This window comes from Aspergillus mulundensis (genome assembly GCF_003369625.1).
Source record: "Aspergillus mulundensis strain DSM 5745 chromosome Unknown scaffold_8, whole genome shotgun sequence".
Lineage (NCBI taxonomy): Eukaryota > Fungi > Ascomycota > Eurotiomycetes > Eurotiales > Aspergillaceae > Aspergillus > Aspergillus mulundensis.
Window position 1 is genome coordinate 1269413 of NW_020797896.1, and position 15767 is coordinate 1285179.

At 51.8% G+C, this 15767-nt stretch overlaps 5 protein-coding genes across 5 annotated transcripts; 2 read left to right on the top strand and 3 right to left on the bottom strand.

The window, feature by feature from the left end:
* Positions 1-464: 464 nt before the first annotated feature.
* Positions 465-4350, top strand: DSM5745_07803 (ribonuclease P/MRP protein subunit POP1; the record flags this gene model as incomplete). Its single annotated transcript, XM_026749819.1, has 5 exons — positions 465-514; positions 572-848; positions 907-1082; positions 1541-1931; positions 2032-4350. 5 exons carry the CDS (start codon positions 465-467, stop codon positions 4348-4350), a joined length of 3213 nt encoding a protein of 1070 aa, XP_026601851.1.
* A 364-nt stretch (positions 4351-4714) lies between these two features.
* On the bottom strand, positions 4715-5571 carry DSM5745_07804 (Mic19 family protein; the record flags this gene model as incomplete). The annotated part of the gene is made up of 3 exons (XM_026749820.1): positions 4715-5227; positions 5308-5365; positions 5513-5571. 3 exons carry the CDS (start codon positions 5569-5571, stop codon positions 4715-4717), a joined length of 630 nt encoding a protein of 209 aa, XP_026601852.1.
* Positions 5572-7051: 1480 nt separating this feature from the next.
* glkA (glucokinase glkA) lies at positions 7052-8576 on the top strand (the record flags this gene model as incomplete). Its single annotated transcript, XM_026749821.1, has 2 exons — positions 7052-7231; positions 7287-8576. 2 exons carry the CDS (start codon positions 7052-7054, stop codon positions 8574-8576), a joined length of 1470 nt encoding a protein of 489 aa, XP_026601853.1.
* A 1754-nt stretch (positions 8577-10330) lies between these two features.
* On the bottom strand, positions 10331-11923 carry DSM5745_07806 (C2HC5-type zinc finger protein; the record flags this gene model as incomplete). The annotated part of the gene is made up of 1 exon (XM_026749822.1): positions 10331-11923. One exon carries the CDS (start codon positions 11921-11923, stop codon positions 10331-10333), a length of 1593 nt encoding a protein of 530 aa, XP_026601854.1.
* Positions 11924-12486: 563 nt separating this feature from the next.
* On the bottom strand, positions 12487-13477 carry DSM5745_07807 (SGF11 family protein; the record flags this gene model as incomplete). Its single annotated transcript, XM_026749823.1, has 2 exons — positions 12487-13368; positions 13415-13477. The coding sequence occupies 2 exons, from the start codon at positions 13475-13477 to the stop codon at positions 12487-12489; spliced, it is 945 nt and encodes a 314-aa protein (XP_026601855.1).
* Between the last annotated feature and the right edge of the window lie 2290 nt (positions 13478-15767).

Sequence of the window (15767 nt, forward strand, 5' to 3'; positions counted from 1 at the left end):
ACAAACAGATCACAGGGCTGCCAGATGTTCTGTGATTATTTCACCAGGCAACGGGATTAGTCAAAGTCGGGGTCTAGATAACATCTCCCGTTGCGTGGTGCGTGGTGGGGGGCGTGAGTAAGGTACTGGGAGCAATTGGCGGGGCCTCAGTCTCGACGGTCTTTCTTGATAATACAGAGGGCGAATCATCGAAAGGATTCGTTCGGTATCCTTCTGCTTCGGATCACCTCACTATGGATGGCGCCTCTGCAGCCCGGAACTGCGCCATTCGTTTCCTCTTTCTGGAGGCGCGATCTCCAACGGCAACGCTGGCACCGTTCCTATTTAATATCCACCTCATTCCCCTCTGCTCCTGATCCTTCTCTTCTCTCTTGATAAGTCAATTCTATCTATCTCTCTATCTACAATCTACATCTTACAACCACCTTTTCTCTCTTCCAACACCTCCAACCACTTCATTCAGAATGTCTGGACTCAAGGCCGGTGACAGCTTCCCCGCTGACGTTGTCTTCTCGTACGTTGCCCTTGCTCTTGGCCACATAATTGACCCAACTAACATTGGTCTCAACAGCTACATCCCCTACACTGAGGATAAGGGCGAGATCACCTCCTGCGGTATCCCCATCAACTACTACGCCTCCAAGGAGTGGGCCAACAAGAAGGTCATCCTCTTCGCCCTCCCCGGTGCCTTCACCCCCGTCTGCTCTGCTCGCCACGTTCCCGAGTACATTGAGCGCCTCCCCGAGATCCGCGAGAAGGGTGTTGACGTTGTCGCCGTCCTTGCCTACAACGATGCTTTCGTCATGAGCGCCTGGGGCAAGGCCAACGGTGTCAAGGGTGACGACATTGTATGTTCCCCTCTACATATTTTGCCACCATTGGACTGCCGCTGACAGATTTTTCCAGCTCTTCCTCTCCGACCCCGAGGCCAAGTTCTCCAAGTCCATCGGCTGGGCTGACGAGGAGGGCCGCACCAAGCGTTACGCCATCATCCTCGACCACGGCAAGGTCACCTACGCCGCTCTCGAGCCCGCTAAGAACCACCTTGAGTTCTCCAGCGCCGAGGCTGTCATCAAGAACCTGTAAATAATCAATCGGGATTGATAGACTGGGTGTTCTGCAGATGTGTTCCAACGGTGGGGTAATGTCCTGCAAAGACAGGTGTTCATATTAGATTTAGACCTTCCGCATATAGAGGAATACGATGCATTTACGAAGCTATGAAAATTCTCCTACTGAATCTCCAATATATGTTTTTATCGCATTGCTGAGTGAAAGACGCCATGTCATGCAAAGAATAGACCACCTAGTAGGCTAGAATGTAGGCCAAAGTAAGCTTAATATTCAATTACCCCGGCTTCCACAAGATCTACGTGAATCCAAGCGTTCTTGCCCGTTCGATTGGTTCTCGATCCATGTGTGCTTTTCTCTCGGCCGAGCCTGAGGGGTGACGGCGGACGCGCTAAAAAGTTCCATCAACGCGGAATCCAGACCCTGTCAAGTGCCAAACGGAGCTCTAAGCTCAGCCGACAACAGATAGAAAAAATCGTCGGCCATCCACTACGTTGTCGGCGCCCGACGAATATCGTCTATCCAGCAGTATGGCCCTCAATCCCTCAGCAAAACGCAAACCTGCGTTCCCCGCCCAAAACTCCGCCGCTGCCCGCAAACGCGCAAAGACGATCGATGCTCGGTCCCTCGCGGTGCAATCCGCTGGGGCTGCGCTCTCCGCAACTGGAGAGCTTGATGTCGCCGCCTATGTTGGAGCTCAAGAATCTGCGATCAAGTCTTTAGAATCTGGTATACAGCGATCGAAAGCCGCTCTCACGAGTCGTGCGTTTCAACAGGTGCCCAGATCGCTGAGACGGCGGACTGCTAGCCACAATGTGAAGAGGGTTCCGGGGAGGCTGAGGGCTAGGGCAAAAAGAGAGGTATGCCTTTGGTTCAGTTGGCAGTTGGTGCTGGCCGTTTAGGTGGACGCGTGAAGCGTTCTGAGCTTCGAGACGGCGCGCTAATATTGAATGGGGGTAGATGATCGAGGACAACACACCGACCGTCACATCGCGGCGACGAAAACCGACGGAGCTGATGCGAATCCGTCTTGAGACCGCTCGACGTCTGCAGAACCTCAATGCCAGAACCAAAGCCAAGCGGGCCGATTTAAAGGCGAAGCAAAAGAATGACGATGACAAGGCGTTGGAAGAGGCAGGGAGTCATCCGTTCTTTATTGCGCCGCGAGTTCCCAAAATCAAGAAGAACAAGCTGTCACGACCGCCACCACCGGAGTCGAAATACAAGAAGCGACAGCGTGTGAAGACGTGGCTCCCTACGCACATGTTCCATGCGAAACGTGCCCATATGGCGACGACGAAAGACCCGCTGTGGAGGTTCGCGGTACCCTTGTCGCCTACGGAGAAAAGCTATAGACCTACGCATCGGGCCAGTGGTGCTAGGGGTGCGGTGGCTTGGGATATGAGCTATATTTCTACGATTAAGCTGGAGGGCTCAGAGGCAGCTTTGGAGGCAGTGCTCAGAACTGTGGGAGTTGTCGGAGATGATGCTTGGGGTGTAAAGGGGAAGAAATGGAGGGCTGGTGTCAGGAGTCTTCGCACATGGGTCTTCGAATCTGAAGACGAACGAAAGCCCATTGCGCCTGTTACTCTGATTCGATGTGCCCAAAAAGTTGTCGAAGACGTCGAGATGGTTGATGCTGATGTCGACACTAACGGCAAGGACAAGAAAAAGCAGAAGGATACAACGAAGATCTTTGTCAGAGTCCATCCGTCCGCGTTCTTGCGGCTTTGGAACGAACTGCTGGCGACATCGAAGAAGCAGAATCCACCAGTCATGGTTGAAGACCTTCGATTCGAGATTGGCAGCATCGACATTACCGGGCCCGGAGCAACAGAAGCCCTACTTGCAGCCTTGCGCCCATTGAACCACGCGGCGCCTCCAGCGGATAGTCCAGAGGCCGTATGGAGTGCTCTGCTTGGTGTCACCAATCCCGCATCGCTGCCGCAAAACGCCCTTCTTTCTTTCTCTATATCGGATCCCCGCCTCCACTTCCCTCCTCAGAAAGTTAAAGCCTCCTTCTCTGAACAGAAAATGCAAGATCTCGCCGTGCTACTGTCAACATGGCCTGCCGATAAAACGCAAACGTCACCCGCCCTGTTCGACCGTCGTTCACGGCTTGCAGCTATTCGCGACCTTCCTAGCCAGAAAGCCATCAATCGGCGAAGAACAGAAGCAGGACCGGGCGAGTACCCGCCTCCGCAACCATCCGATCCCCAAATCCCAGTCATGGCGCTAGCAACGAGACCTAACTCATCTCAGAAGAACAGCAACTCACTCGGCGGCTGGACCGTACTCCTCCCCTGGAAATGTGTACCAGCGGTCTGGTACTCATTGATGTACTATCCGCTCTCAAGCGGCGGCAACCCGCGATTTGGCGGACTGAAGGAACAACAACAACTTGCATTCGAGGCTGGGGAGCCCTGGTTCCCCGGCGATTTCCCGGGTACCCATGCAGGCTGGAAATGGGGTCTACGGGAACGCGAAGCAGCCAAGAAGGAGTGGGAACGACGGCCGAAGGGCCGACGCGTCGAATTTGACTCTCTTGAATTGGGCAACGGCCACAAGGGTGAAATTGGGCGCGGCTGGGCGTGTGATTGGGAGAGGCTCGTCAAGCCTGGCCACGACGATTCTGCAGGAGAGAAGGAGAAGGACAAGGTTACCATCGCTGCGACAGAGCAAGACTCGAACTCGAAGACGGACAAGGTTGCAACCGATGCACAAAAGACGGCCATTGAACCGCCGTTTAACATCCACCAACTGCCATACCCCCAAGCGATTCTTGTCATCAACAATCCTTCACTTAGCGTCGGAGAATCTGCTCTCGCAACGGTTAAACTCACACTACATTCCCGTGGACATCCTGCTCAACGAGCACGCATCTACCGTCTACCCACGAACAACCCAGAGCTCCGCCAGAAGTGGGTCTCATTGGCATCGAAGAAACCCTCATCTGGAGTTCCGAAGACCCAGCCGAAGAACCAAGAAGAGGCTGAGTCCATCAGGCAACACCTTGCTGCATCGCTCTTATCTTCCGCTGATTCCTCTGTTCATAACGAACACTTGTGCGTCCCGACTGAAGAGGACCTCATCGGCTTCATAACGTCAGGGAACTTCAATCTCTCTGAGGGTAAGGGTACGGGAATAGGCTCCATCTTGGTCTCGAAAGTACGGGACACAGGGAAGGGCCCTAATCGGAAGAGCCGCGAGAAGAATATGTGTATTGTGAGGAATGCGGGCGAGACTGTCGGTCGGTTAGCGTTCTGGGACCTTGTTTGAGTCTACCGGTCAGGTTAAGATTGAAGACGGGCGAATGTATGTAATAATGGTACGATACCCATAGACTTATTCAGCTAGCTTCACGAGTTGACCCGTTACTCGTTATACTATCTCGAAACCCTACAACCTTAAGAAACCGACCCTTCTTATACTACCGAAATAGATGCCCGCAGGTAGCGACGGTTGTCAGCGCTGGGTAACAGTCCGTACACATTAGACGTAAAGCAAGCCAATATAACCTCAATAAACAGTAGGTATACAAGTATAAATAAATAGCGCATCTATTTTCGAAAGGACCCTCTGTTCCCAATCTCACCCCACAGCGCTGTCACTCAAATCCATTCATATCAAATGGTGTCGTAGCTCAGCCCACAATCCGATCCACAAATCCCTCTTCCAGCCTCGCAACCTCCTTTTTAAACGCAGCAACCTCCTTCCAGCAATCCAGCGGCCGTCGGTCGTTCAGTCGCAGACAGCTAACAACATCCTTCTGCGCCTTCGCAACACCCTCATCCAACTCGCCCAACTTCTTCCGCCCCTCAAGCTTCACCCGCAGCTCCTCAATGTCAGAGTTCACGGACTCCCGGCTCACCTCCTTGTTCACAGCGGCGACCTCAACAGCGGCAGGGGGCGCGGGCGTGTACTCGCGGCCGGCGAAGGGGATCCGGGGTGCGTCCAGGTCTAGTGAGCCGGCTGGGTAGTGGGTGACGGCGGGTGTGCTGGGGGCGGCGGCGGAGCTACCCGTGTCCTTGGTTTCGGACAGGCGCTTCTCAATCTCGGCGAGAGTCTGTTGTTCGCGCGCACGGATGCGCTCGAGCTCTTTTGCGACACGCTGTTGGATTTCGAGTTCGATGGATTTGGCGCGGGCGGAGTCGGTCTGATGAGTTGTTAGATTAAAGCCTTGAATATTGCACTATGTGTAGATACGGAGGTTGACGAGGTAAGAAGGTGACGTACTTCGGTGTTGGATTGGAGGCCGTCAAAGAGGTTGGAGGAGAATTGGAGGGGGGAGGAGCTGGATGATCTCATTAGCTATGTGTTTGAACAGAACGAGGCTGGTCATGACTGTCTTCGCGAGACGCGTCATTCGGAAGAGCAGCCCCTGAAAGCATCTATATCAAGCCAATTGCCCCGGTAGAGACCTTGGGGTAGCGGTTCGTACCTATCGAAAAGGTGTTTTGACCCGGCCGAGGCCTCGAGCTTTGAGCTGCCGGCGCCCATGATGTGCTGTTTAATTAGAAAATTCGAGCTCGTTGACGTGGAACAAGTATAGCTCCTCCGGCTGGCTGATGATGCGCCGCAATTGATTGCAATGAGCGGATTGATGAGCTATCCAAGGTCGTCACCGGAATCTAGAGGTTGATACTGCAGCCGACTTCCGCCGGCAGAAAAGTCACGTGCATGTAAATTCACATCTGGATTATATAAGGTCTACATAAGATCCCCCGAGCTCCAACTTGTGCTCCAACTTTCATCTATACAGGAAACATTGGAATTCATGCTCCTTGTAGCCCATTATGCTTGTTAAAGTACATACCACTACGGATGTCATATATCAGAATAAACCTCCTCTTCTGGATATGCTAGTTGTTTCAGTCATATGAGACGGGCTATTGTCTGTCGCATCGGCGCGCTGCTTGTCTCAACTGCTTGTTGGCGTCAAGTATGTCATTGTTTATCTTTATATGGATCTCTGCAGCTATCCATGGTCCAGAGTTCGAATATGGGTTACCGGAACCCAATCTCATCTTATAATTATGACGGAAGTGGCAGAGACGAACTGCTACACGCACCGGCGTTCCAAGAACCCAAGAGCAGCTAGCCTGTTAAAGGTATCACGGAGAAGCCTCCGGGTGGTCACGATGGCCAGGATGGTGAGATGATATAGCCTCAAAGAGCGAGGCTGCGTGACTCGAATCTCTCGAAGAAGGTTGCAGATGCCGATGGCATCCTAAGGCAAGGTACGCTGCGTGACACCGGCTGCACTGCCATCGCTTCTGTAAGTTTGTATAGCAATCTAGATAAATTCCGCTAGAAGCATCCATGTCTTCTTTTCGTCTGCATCTCCGTTCCCTGCCCCAATCCTAACCATTGTTTCTCACCGGTGAAGCAAAAGCCCGCGCCATCTCCACTGTGTCTCGTAGCGTCATAGCTGGAATCCGATGGAGTCGCTATGGCCTCCAATCTCGCCGTTTTTACAGCCAACTGTAGGCAGTTCGGGACACGGCGCACTGGCAGGGAGCTACGAAAGAACCCGAGCAAAATATGCCTCAAGCTGGCTTGATCCCGATGATAGGCCGCGTCCGGAAGAGTCTGCCTGAGCAGCGAGATGAATGGAGCCCCGCCAACCCGAGTCGCCCGCAGTCTGTTACCCACCTCGACTGACCTCATCGACCCCTCCGTGTCCATGAAATTATCTCGGCCTTGCTTCACTTTTACCTCCCCATGAATTAATATATTCCTCGCTTCGCCTCGCTCTGTCCTACTTCTATTATTATCGTCTCATCTCCGCTGTTTTCCTCCCATTCCCCAGAACGACCTCCCGCATTTCCCCTCCTTGCTCCATCCATATTTCTCTCTACAGATCTCCAGCTTGCTTTTGATTTTTACATCTCAGGTTAGTCTTTACAAGAGCCTGGGAAGGCTGTTTGCTTTGGCCTATCCTTACTGACTGTTATTCGTCCAGTCATCGTCCGCAATCATGTCCGCTCTGGTAGATGAGGCCGCGCGCATTGCTCGCCAGTTCGAGTATTCGCCGCAAGAAGTGCAGCGTGGAGTGAAGGAGTACATCAGGGAGGTCGAAGAGGGATTGTCCGAGGAGGGCACAACTTTGAGCCAGATCCCGACCTTCGTGACGTCCGTTCCCAATGGCACAGAAAAGGTATGGACTTTGCTTCACGAAGCAGGGTAGAACTGGCTCTGACATTCTTGCATAGGGCTTGTATCTGGCTGTTGACCTCGGCGGCACAAACTTCCGAGTCTGCTCGATCGATTTGCACGGCAACCACACCTTCTCCCTCACACAGTCCAAGATAATGATTCCCCGTGAGATGATGACGTCAGGATCAGCAAAGGAGCTGTTCCTGTTCCTCGCGCGCCAGATCGAGTCTTTCCTGCGCATCCACCACAACGAGCACTTCGAGGCCCACCTCAAGCGGAAGATCGCGGGTACAGCCAGGGAGGAGGATTTGTTTGATCTTGGATTCACATTCAGTTTCCCTGTGCGCCAGCTGGGAATCAACAAGGGTACGCTCATTCGCTGGACGAAGGGCTTTGACATTCCCGACGCTGTAGGCCAGGATGTTTGCGCGCTTTTGCAAGATGCCATCGACGAGCTGCATCTTCCTGTGCGCGTGGCTGCACTTGTGAACGATACCGTTGGTACGCTTATGGCTCGTTCGTACACGTCGCCCGGCACCACCGGAACTTTCCTCGGTGCGATCTTCGGAACAGGCACGAACGGTGCCTACGTCGAGAAGCTTGATAGGATTACCAAGATGGCTAAGATTGAGCACTCTAACTACGACAAGTCAACCGGTGAGATGATCATCAACGCTGAGTGGGGTAGCTTCGACAACCACCTCAGCGTTCTACCCACCACGAAATACGACCAGCAGCTGGATGCCGACAGCAACAACCCTGGTATCCAGATGTTCGAGAAGCGTGTCTCGGGTATGTTCTTGGGCGAAATTTTGCGCCTAGCGTTGCTTGACCTGCACAAGTCTCAGGGTCTTTTCAAGCCCACTTCAGGGTCGGATGTCTTTATTCCCGAGTCCTCCTCTTTCTACAGACAATGGGGTATCGACACTAGTCTTCTGAGCATTGTCGAAGCCGACAAGAGCAAGAACCACGAGCAGATCAAGTCCGCGCTGAAGGACCACTTGAAGATTGAGCGGGCGAGCGACAACGACTGCAAGGCAGTCCAGACCGTTGTCCACGCCATCGGCAAGCGTGCGGCTCGCCTTGCTGCGGTCCCTATTGCCGCCACCCTCCTTTCCACCGGCAAGCTGAAGGAAGACCTGGTAGACGTTGGTGTTGACGGCAGTCTGGTCGAGTTCTACCCCAACTTTGAGGGATACCTGCGTGAAGCTCTGCGTGAGGTCCCTGAAGTCGGCGCAGCCGGCGACAAGAAGATCCGCATTGGTATCTCAAAGGACGGTAGTGGAGTTGGTGCGGCTCTGATAGCCCTTGTTGCGAGCAAAGAGGGCACAAAACCCCCTCTGTGATTATGACATTTGTGACGACTTCTCCTTTTCTTGTTCATACTTTTCCCTGTTGTTTGGCCTTCAAACCTTTCTGCCTCCGTTGAGGCTGTCGAATCTTCCTGTATATGGTCTGCAGTAGCTGGGCTCCTTACGTATCCCCGGCGCTGGCAAAGAAGCAGTCATGAAAAATGGAAGTGTATCATTATGACTTAATGTCATTTGTAAATTCGGAGCTAGGACAAATCACGCTTCTACTTCGATCGCCCCCTATTATATCAGTCACAACGGCAGCTCTAGGCCTAAAATCATCCAAACACCATTGTTTGCGAGGTCCACCCGGATACGAACTTCTAAGCCCTAAACGAGTCTAAACAAAAGAAATGAATTAGATAATACAAGATTAAACAACTGCAAATAAACTCAAATAAACGCCCCAAATTACGCCAGCCGCACTCCCAAACACCACTCTCTTGTCCAGCGGCACAACCGTGTACATCAGCGTCGACACAACCGGCCTATACTTCAGCCGGGCAATCATGATCGGTGTAAAGTCCTGCGCGGGTTAGCAAAGCCTCATCCTCACCCAGGCATCAACAAAACAAGCATGAAAGGAAAGACAAAGAAAATATTACCTGCAAAACAAGCTCCCTCACCCTCTCCAGATCCTCCCCCTTAAGCAGGTTAATCAGGGCGATAAAGAGGACAATGTTGAAGATCCCGCCAACAGTCCCATCCAGGAGGAACTTCATGCCGAAGTTGAAGATGCGCCGGCGTCGGCCGTGGAGCGAGGCTGCGGGCTTCCATTTCGGGGCGCTGGGCACGAGCTTCTCTTTTACTTCGATTACTTCGCTTGTCCCGGCGCTTAGGGAGGGGGAGTGAGATGGGGATTGTCGGGCTGGGGTGGCTTCGAAGAGGAAACCGGGGAATGTTGTCTGGGTGGTTGGTTAGTGGGTGGTTTGAGGGTAGTGGAGGGGGAGTGGAAGGGGGATACATTACCTCAAGCCATCGCTGCCAGTAGTGGTTTATTGGCACGATTAGGATGCCGTATGTGATGAATTGCAGGAGGGCTAGGGTGTTTAGGGTGAAGGGTTTCTATAGATTGTCAATATTGGCTCTGATATTGTTTGTGGAGGGGTCTGGGGGGATCTATGGGGAGGTGGGCAGGAACATACATCTTTTCTGTACTGGTCGATTATCTGAGCCAGGACATTGGAGATTGCATTCAAGATTGTACTTTGTACTGTGATGGTCAGAAGAGTGTGGTAGGGCGGCATGTTGATAGTGAGTGATAGCGGCGGCTAGGGGTCCAGTGTTATGGTGTTGGAGGGGGGCTCATCTGAGCGGAATGTTATTAAAGAGCGACTTGAAGAAACATAGGACGAGATTAAGGAATGGATTTATCTGAGTATTGAATCACATCTGTAGATGTTGGAGGCTTGGGGTACCGAGTACCTGAGGGATTCCGCGTTGATTGTGTTCACGTGTCCTCAGGAACAGTTCCCTCCGCTGTATGCAAGGTGAGACATTGACATTGACACTTGCGAGGGCCTTGCTTTGCATTCTTAAGACTTATATTCAAGTCGATGGGCAGGCCCATTTTTCTCATGTGAATATATGTCAGGCAACCCTGAAGCTCAGTGTGGACCAGTGGATGGCTGGGTGAGGTTCCAAAACTTGAGTTGAGCCGCAGCCACAGACTAGAAGCCTTGTCATCTCGAGGATGTTGAGGAGCCCCTGGCGTTTTAGGTCTCGCCGGTCTCGCCTCATTCTACTTATCATGAATCTTGCTCTACGTCCATTGTGGACTCACTGTACCCATGCAACCCCCCATCCAGAATCCACTGCTCGTTGTCATCCCTATCATCTTGCACTCTCCGCCAGGTCTGCTTCCGCTCCCTAGGCTCTGCCGACTTCCCTTTATCCTCAGGCGCCTTCCAAACAGGTCTCATGAGTCCACCCGCCGCAAGCAAAGGGTTGCGACTGAGCGCTTCACCACCGCTCCTCTGGCGACCGACATCATAAGTTAGGTCCTCCGTTTCCTCATCTTCCACGGGCGCTGGAGTTTCAGCCGGTGCAGCCTGGTAAACCTTCCTGACGCGACCGCCCTTGATATCCAAACTCATAATCGTCTTCTTCTTCTCCCACTCGGGCTTGGCCTTCTCCTCCATCTCGCGCATGATCCGTTGCTGCTTCTTGAGCGCCAGCGCTCGCTGCGACGGCGTCATCCACAATGTAGATGCAACGGAGGGTGTTTCGAAATCCGCAGCCTCATCGACCACCCGCGTGCGTTTTGCGTTCTGCGCCTGGAACTGCAAGAGCTTGTCCCTGTGCGCTCGCGCCGCGTCTAGCTTGCTTGGCGATTGTGAAGACGACGACCCCGGTCCCATCCCAGGCCCGCCATCACGGTGTTGGCTCTCATTATGCGCGCGCATCTTCTCCTGTCCGCGCTCAGCGCGCAGTTCGCGAATCATACTCTGAATCTCATCGTTCGAGAGCAATGCCCTCCCGCAGAATGAACAAGGCTGCAGGCCCTCCAGCGAGCAGATAATCTTCCCGCAATTCAAGCAGTTCGGCGCAGCGTTAAAGACCGGATGGAGCGTCCCGTAGCATGTGCATTTCCGTCTCTCGCCGCCGAGCGTCGGGTTCGTAGAGACCTCCAGCGCCGCAATCGCGGCCGTTAAATCGGATATGTTACTCGTAGTTAAGGAGGAGCCCTTGGGAGTTGATGTGCCGGAGCTGGAGCCCCCGCCGCCTCCAGTCCGAGAAGGCTTCGCCGCCTTGGACTTCACGTTCGGCAGGAGATCTGATATCACCGGCCCAGCTGCGGAGGGTGGAGCTTTCCCTGCTCTTCCTGGCGGGGCCGTAGTCGTAGGCGTAGGCGACTGAGTTCGCGACGATGCCGCAGAGCCCTGGTGCGACGGGACCCTCAACGAGCTCGACCCAAGTCCAACATCCAGCGTCCTGCTCCCGCTCCCGCTCCCGCTCCATTCGCTCATATAATCATCATCCATATCCCCCTTCCTATAACCGCCCGCAACATTCCCGAAATCTGCCGGTTGCCGCGGCGGGCCAGCGCTATGAAGCGGCGCTTTTGTCTTCTTATTCTTCCTTCCTGGGCCCGGACTCGGGGTGTGCGACGGCGACGGCCGGGGCGATTGTGAGACAGAAGCGGAGGTAGAAGCGCGTGTAGGATCGTCGCGGCGCGAGTTAAACGCAGATATAAATTCAAAAGCGGCGGGTGAGTCGCCCAGGAGGTTCTTTAGGTGCTCGGCGCCTTCTTCCTTCGAGAGGGTGGCGGTATATGCGAGGATTTCGGTTAGGGATTCGTCGTCGAGGGGGAGGATTGAGGAGAGCTGCTTTAGACTCATTTTGAGGACAGTGGTGGTGAGGGAGTATGAAGTCTGTTGATCAAATCATGAAGGGAAGAAAGGTATTTTTAAAGTTGGATTAGTATCTGCAGGTGAATGAGGCCAATGAATCATGATGATCATTATGCGGGCAGACCGGGATTAGATGCCTTAATCCCAAGGCATAAATATCTGCTACCATCCGAAGGCTTCGAGTCCGCTCCAGGAGCTCTAAGGAGTTGATTAAATTGAAGTTCCAAGTACATTCGAGCGTTGATCTTATGTTGTGTACGGCCAATTCAGACCAGAACCTGAACTAATCATCTCAGGCTATTGTACATTCATTCAACCACATAATCATCTATTCCCAAAGATAACCCAGACCCATAAACCTGAATGGAAAAACAAAGAAGAAAGAAAATGTAAAGTCATGATCTCCCAGACTTTTGTCAAGATAGTAGACTAAGTCCCGTTGCGCCAGATATGCCCAATATGTACGTGTCGAGGTCATTAAAATAGAAAAGAATATGTTCAGCCCGATAACGAAGGCACTGTGATGGAAAGAGAACGGCTGGGAAAAGTGGCTATGCGTCGCCGTTTGCTTCGGTCTTGATTTCAGCCATGTCTGGGGTAATGCCATTCTTCAACTTGCTGGGAGGAGGCGGTTTCTTCCCAGACAGCTTCTTCGGAGCACTTAGTTTCTTTTTCTTCGGCAGCACTGACGGAGTATCGTCGTCCAAAGGCCGCTTTGGGGGAGCAGAAGCCGGCGTGCCACTCCCGTCGTTCTGTGGTGTTTTGTTCCTGTTGACTTGCCTGCCAGAAAGGCCGAGGCATCGATCTAGATGCTGTGCTACCCGGGTGACAACAAAGTAACGAGGGCAATTTGGGCACTTCACAGTCGGGAATGATATTTTTTCTGGGGCCGCTTGTTTGAAAGAACTGTCAGGCGTTGTTGGGGGACTTGACGCTGGCGTATTCGAAGTGTTTGTTTGCTTTTTCTTCTTCGGATTCAACTTGTCGGTTGCAAACGGGTTCCCGTGCACATCGTGTCCGGGTTTGCTGATCATGGGCTGCCTCTGACAGTATTCCCTGTAAGGATCTGGAGGAGGACGAGCCCCAAGTCCAGTCACAGGGTATAACAGACGAGGTAGGCGACAGTCGGGACATATTATCTCCTTTGTTGTTTGAAGCGGGTTTCCCTTGAGATAAACCTTGCCGTCTTCAAATATAGCTCCGTCGGTTTCAACACGGATATCTTTGAACTCTTCAGACTCCTGTTCACCAGTTTTGACGGGGCCCGCGGGCTTAGTCCCAGCCTCTTCGCGGCGCCTGGTGGCTTCCTCTTCCGCCTTCTGTCTTGCAACGACCACTGCTGAGCGCATCCGGGCCACCTTCTCATCCCGATGGACTTTGGCAACAATATCATGAATGATGTTATAGAATGTATCGTTCAGAATGTCGCAAGTCTGATCAATTAGCGCTGGAGCCAACGAACAAGTGCGAGAAGCGTACCAATTTCGCGACTGTCCCCGGTGGATAGGCACTTTGCCCGTCTGTCCCATTCGATGCATCCATGACTAGTGTAAAGTCAGGCTAACCCCTGTCTTCAGAATCCAAGATATTTTTAACGCCCTCGGGCCGAAGAACCGAGTACGAAGCGAAAGCGCAGCTGCGACAAGAAAATTCTCAAACCCAGTATCGAGCCTCCATGTACGACTCGCAATTCCGCAGATAAATTGAAGCGAAAGGAAGGAAGCGTCGGGCGGTACCTCCGGCGGGGATGGTTGCGATATGGAGAAGGACGTGGCCAGTTGTAATTTCAAGGCGCAAGTCGAAAAGGACAAAAGGACAAAGGAGTGTCGTTTTCAATGGAGAGGCGCCGAGCTTGCAGATAACACAAATACGGAGGTTATGTATGGCCCATTTGTCGTAGTACCATGAATAGGTGGAGGTCGAGTCCAGCAACACTGGAGCCAGCTAAGGAGTGTTATTCGGGAAGTCCTTGTTCTACCGACGGTCCACCAAGGGGGGCCCCACCCATCGGTCAGTATTTAATACGTTCCAGTTTGTATGGTAGTTCTCATACAATTCAGAACAGTACGCTGGCCTTGCTATGTTAGCCTCCCCCACGCCCGACCTGGTGTCAAAACTTATAGTAAACTCGCTAAGTTACGCTGGTACATTATACTGTATAAGAGATCACATAGAAATCAATGTACCTGTAGAACTTATAAGGTTCTCAAGAAAAAAGAGTCAGAAACAAATAATTACAGGGGGCGGTCAGACTGGCCTCGGCCAATTAAAAAGCAGTATTCGCGCCGATTTGGCAGAATTTAAACTTAGGAGAAAACTGCCACCAAACACCATATAATTCAAATATATATCTTGTTGTCGGATATCAAGTATTCACTAAAATAGTAAATAACTCCAGAACTTCTTATAATAAAACACTAAAAAAACTTATATAAAGTATTTCAAGCGCTCTCCTTCAGTATTTTCGCTTATTTTTAATTTTTATCGCGATTTCGTTGCGCTACAAGCTTGCAAAGTTAGAAAGTACAATCATGAAAGCGGCACGTGAGGTTCGCGTGCTTCGTTTAAATTAAGCTATACTTTATATGGAAACCCCTATATAAACAAAAGCCACAACAAAACCAGGCACGTATTCCTCTACACATCCCTACCAGGTAAGCCCTCCGCCGTCACCAAGCCAAATTCTATGCTAATAGACCTCCGAATAGCTTCACAAATACAGGTACTTCAAATTGTATGCGATTCTCTATAGAAACCCAAGTACCAGCACGTCAACGGCCTCACCAACGCGCCGACAGCCTCACCAACGCGTCGACGGCCTTATTCCTAGCCAAACACCGCGCGGATACACCTCCGAATAGCTTCATAAATACAGGTACTTTGATTTGTATGCGAATCCCTATAAAATTCAAGTACCAGCGCGTCAACGGCCTTGCCAGCGCGTTGACGGCCTTACCAACGCGCCGACGGCCTCACCAACGCGTCGACGGCCTTATTCCTAGCCAAACACCGCGCGGATACACCTCCGAATAGCTTCACAAATACATGTACTTTGATTTGTATGCGAATCCCTATAAAATTCAAGTACCAGCGCGTTAACGGCCTTGCTAGCGCGTTGACGGCCTTGCCAACGTGTCGATGGCCTCATTCCTAGCCAAACACCACGCAGATAGACCTCTAAATAGCTTCGCAAATACAGGTACATCGATTTATATGCGATTCCCTATAGAAAACCGAGTACTTGCACTTCCACAACCTTGCCAGCGCGTCGACGGCCTTGCCAACGCGTTGATGGCCTCATTCCTAGCCGAACACCACGCAGATAGACCTCTGAATAGCTTCGCAAATACAGGTACATTGATTTATATGCGATTCTCTATAGAAAACCAAGTACCTGCACTTTCANAACACCACGCAGATAGACCTCTGAATAGCTTCGCAAATACAGGTACATTGATTTATATGCGATTCTCTATAGAAAACCAAGTACCTGCACTTTCATAACCTTGCCAGCGCGTCGACGGCCTTGTCAACGCGTTGATGGCCTCATTCCTAGCCAAACACCACGCAGATAGACCTCTGAATAGCTTCGCAAATACAGGTACTTTGATTTGTATGCAATTCTCTATAGAAAACAAAGTACCAGCGCGTTGATGGTATATTTTCCTTCGCGCAAATAGACCTTATAGCTTTACAAGTGCAGGTACTTTGATTTATATATAAATCTTTATAGAAAACTAAGTACCAGTACCTCGACAGCCACTGTTTTTCTTCGCGCGGCTAACTTGGTGAAATTTGAGATCTCCCAAGTCCCAACGAAGACCAGCCCCAG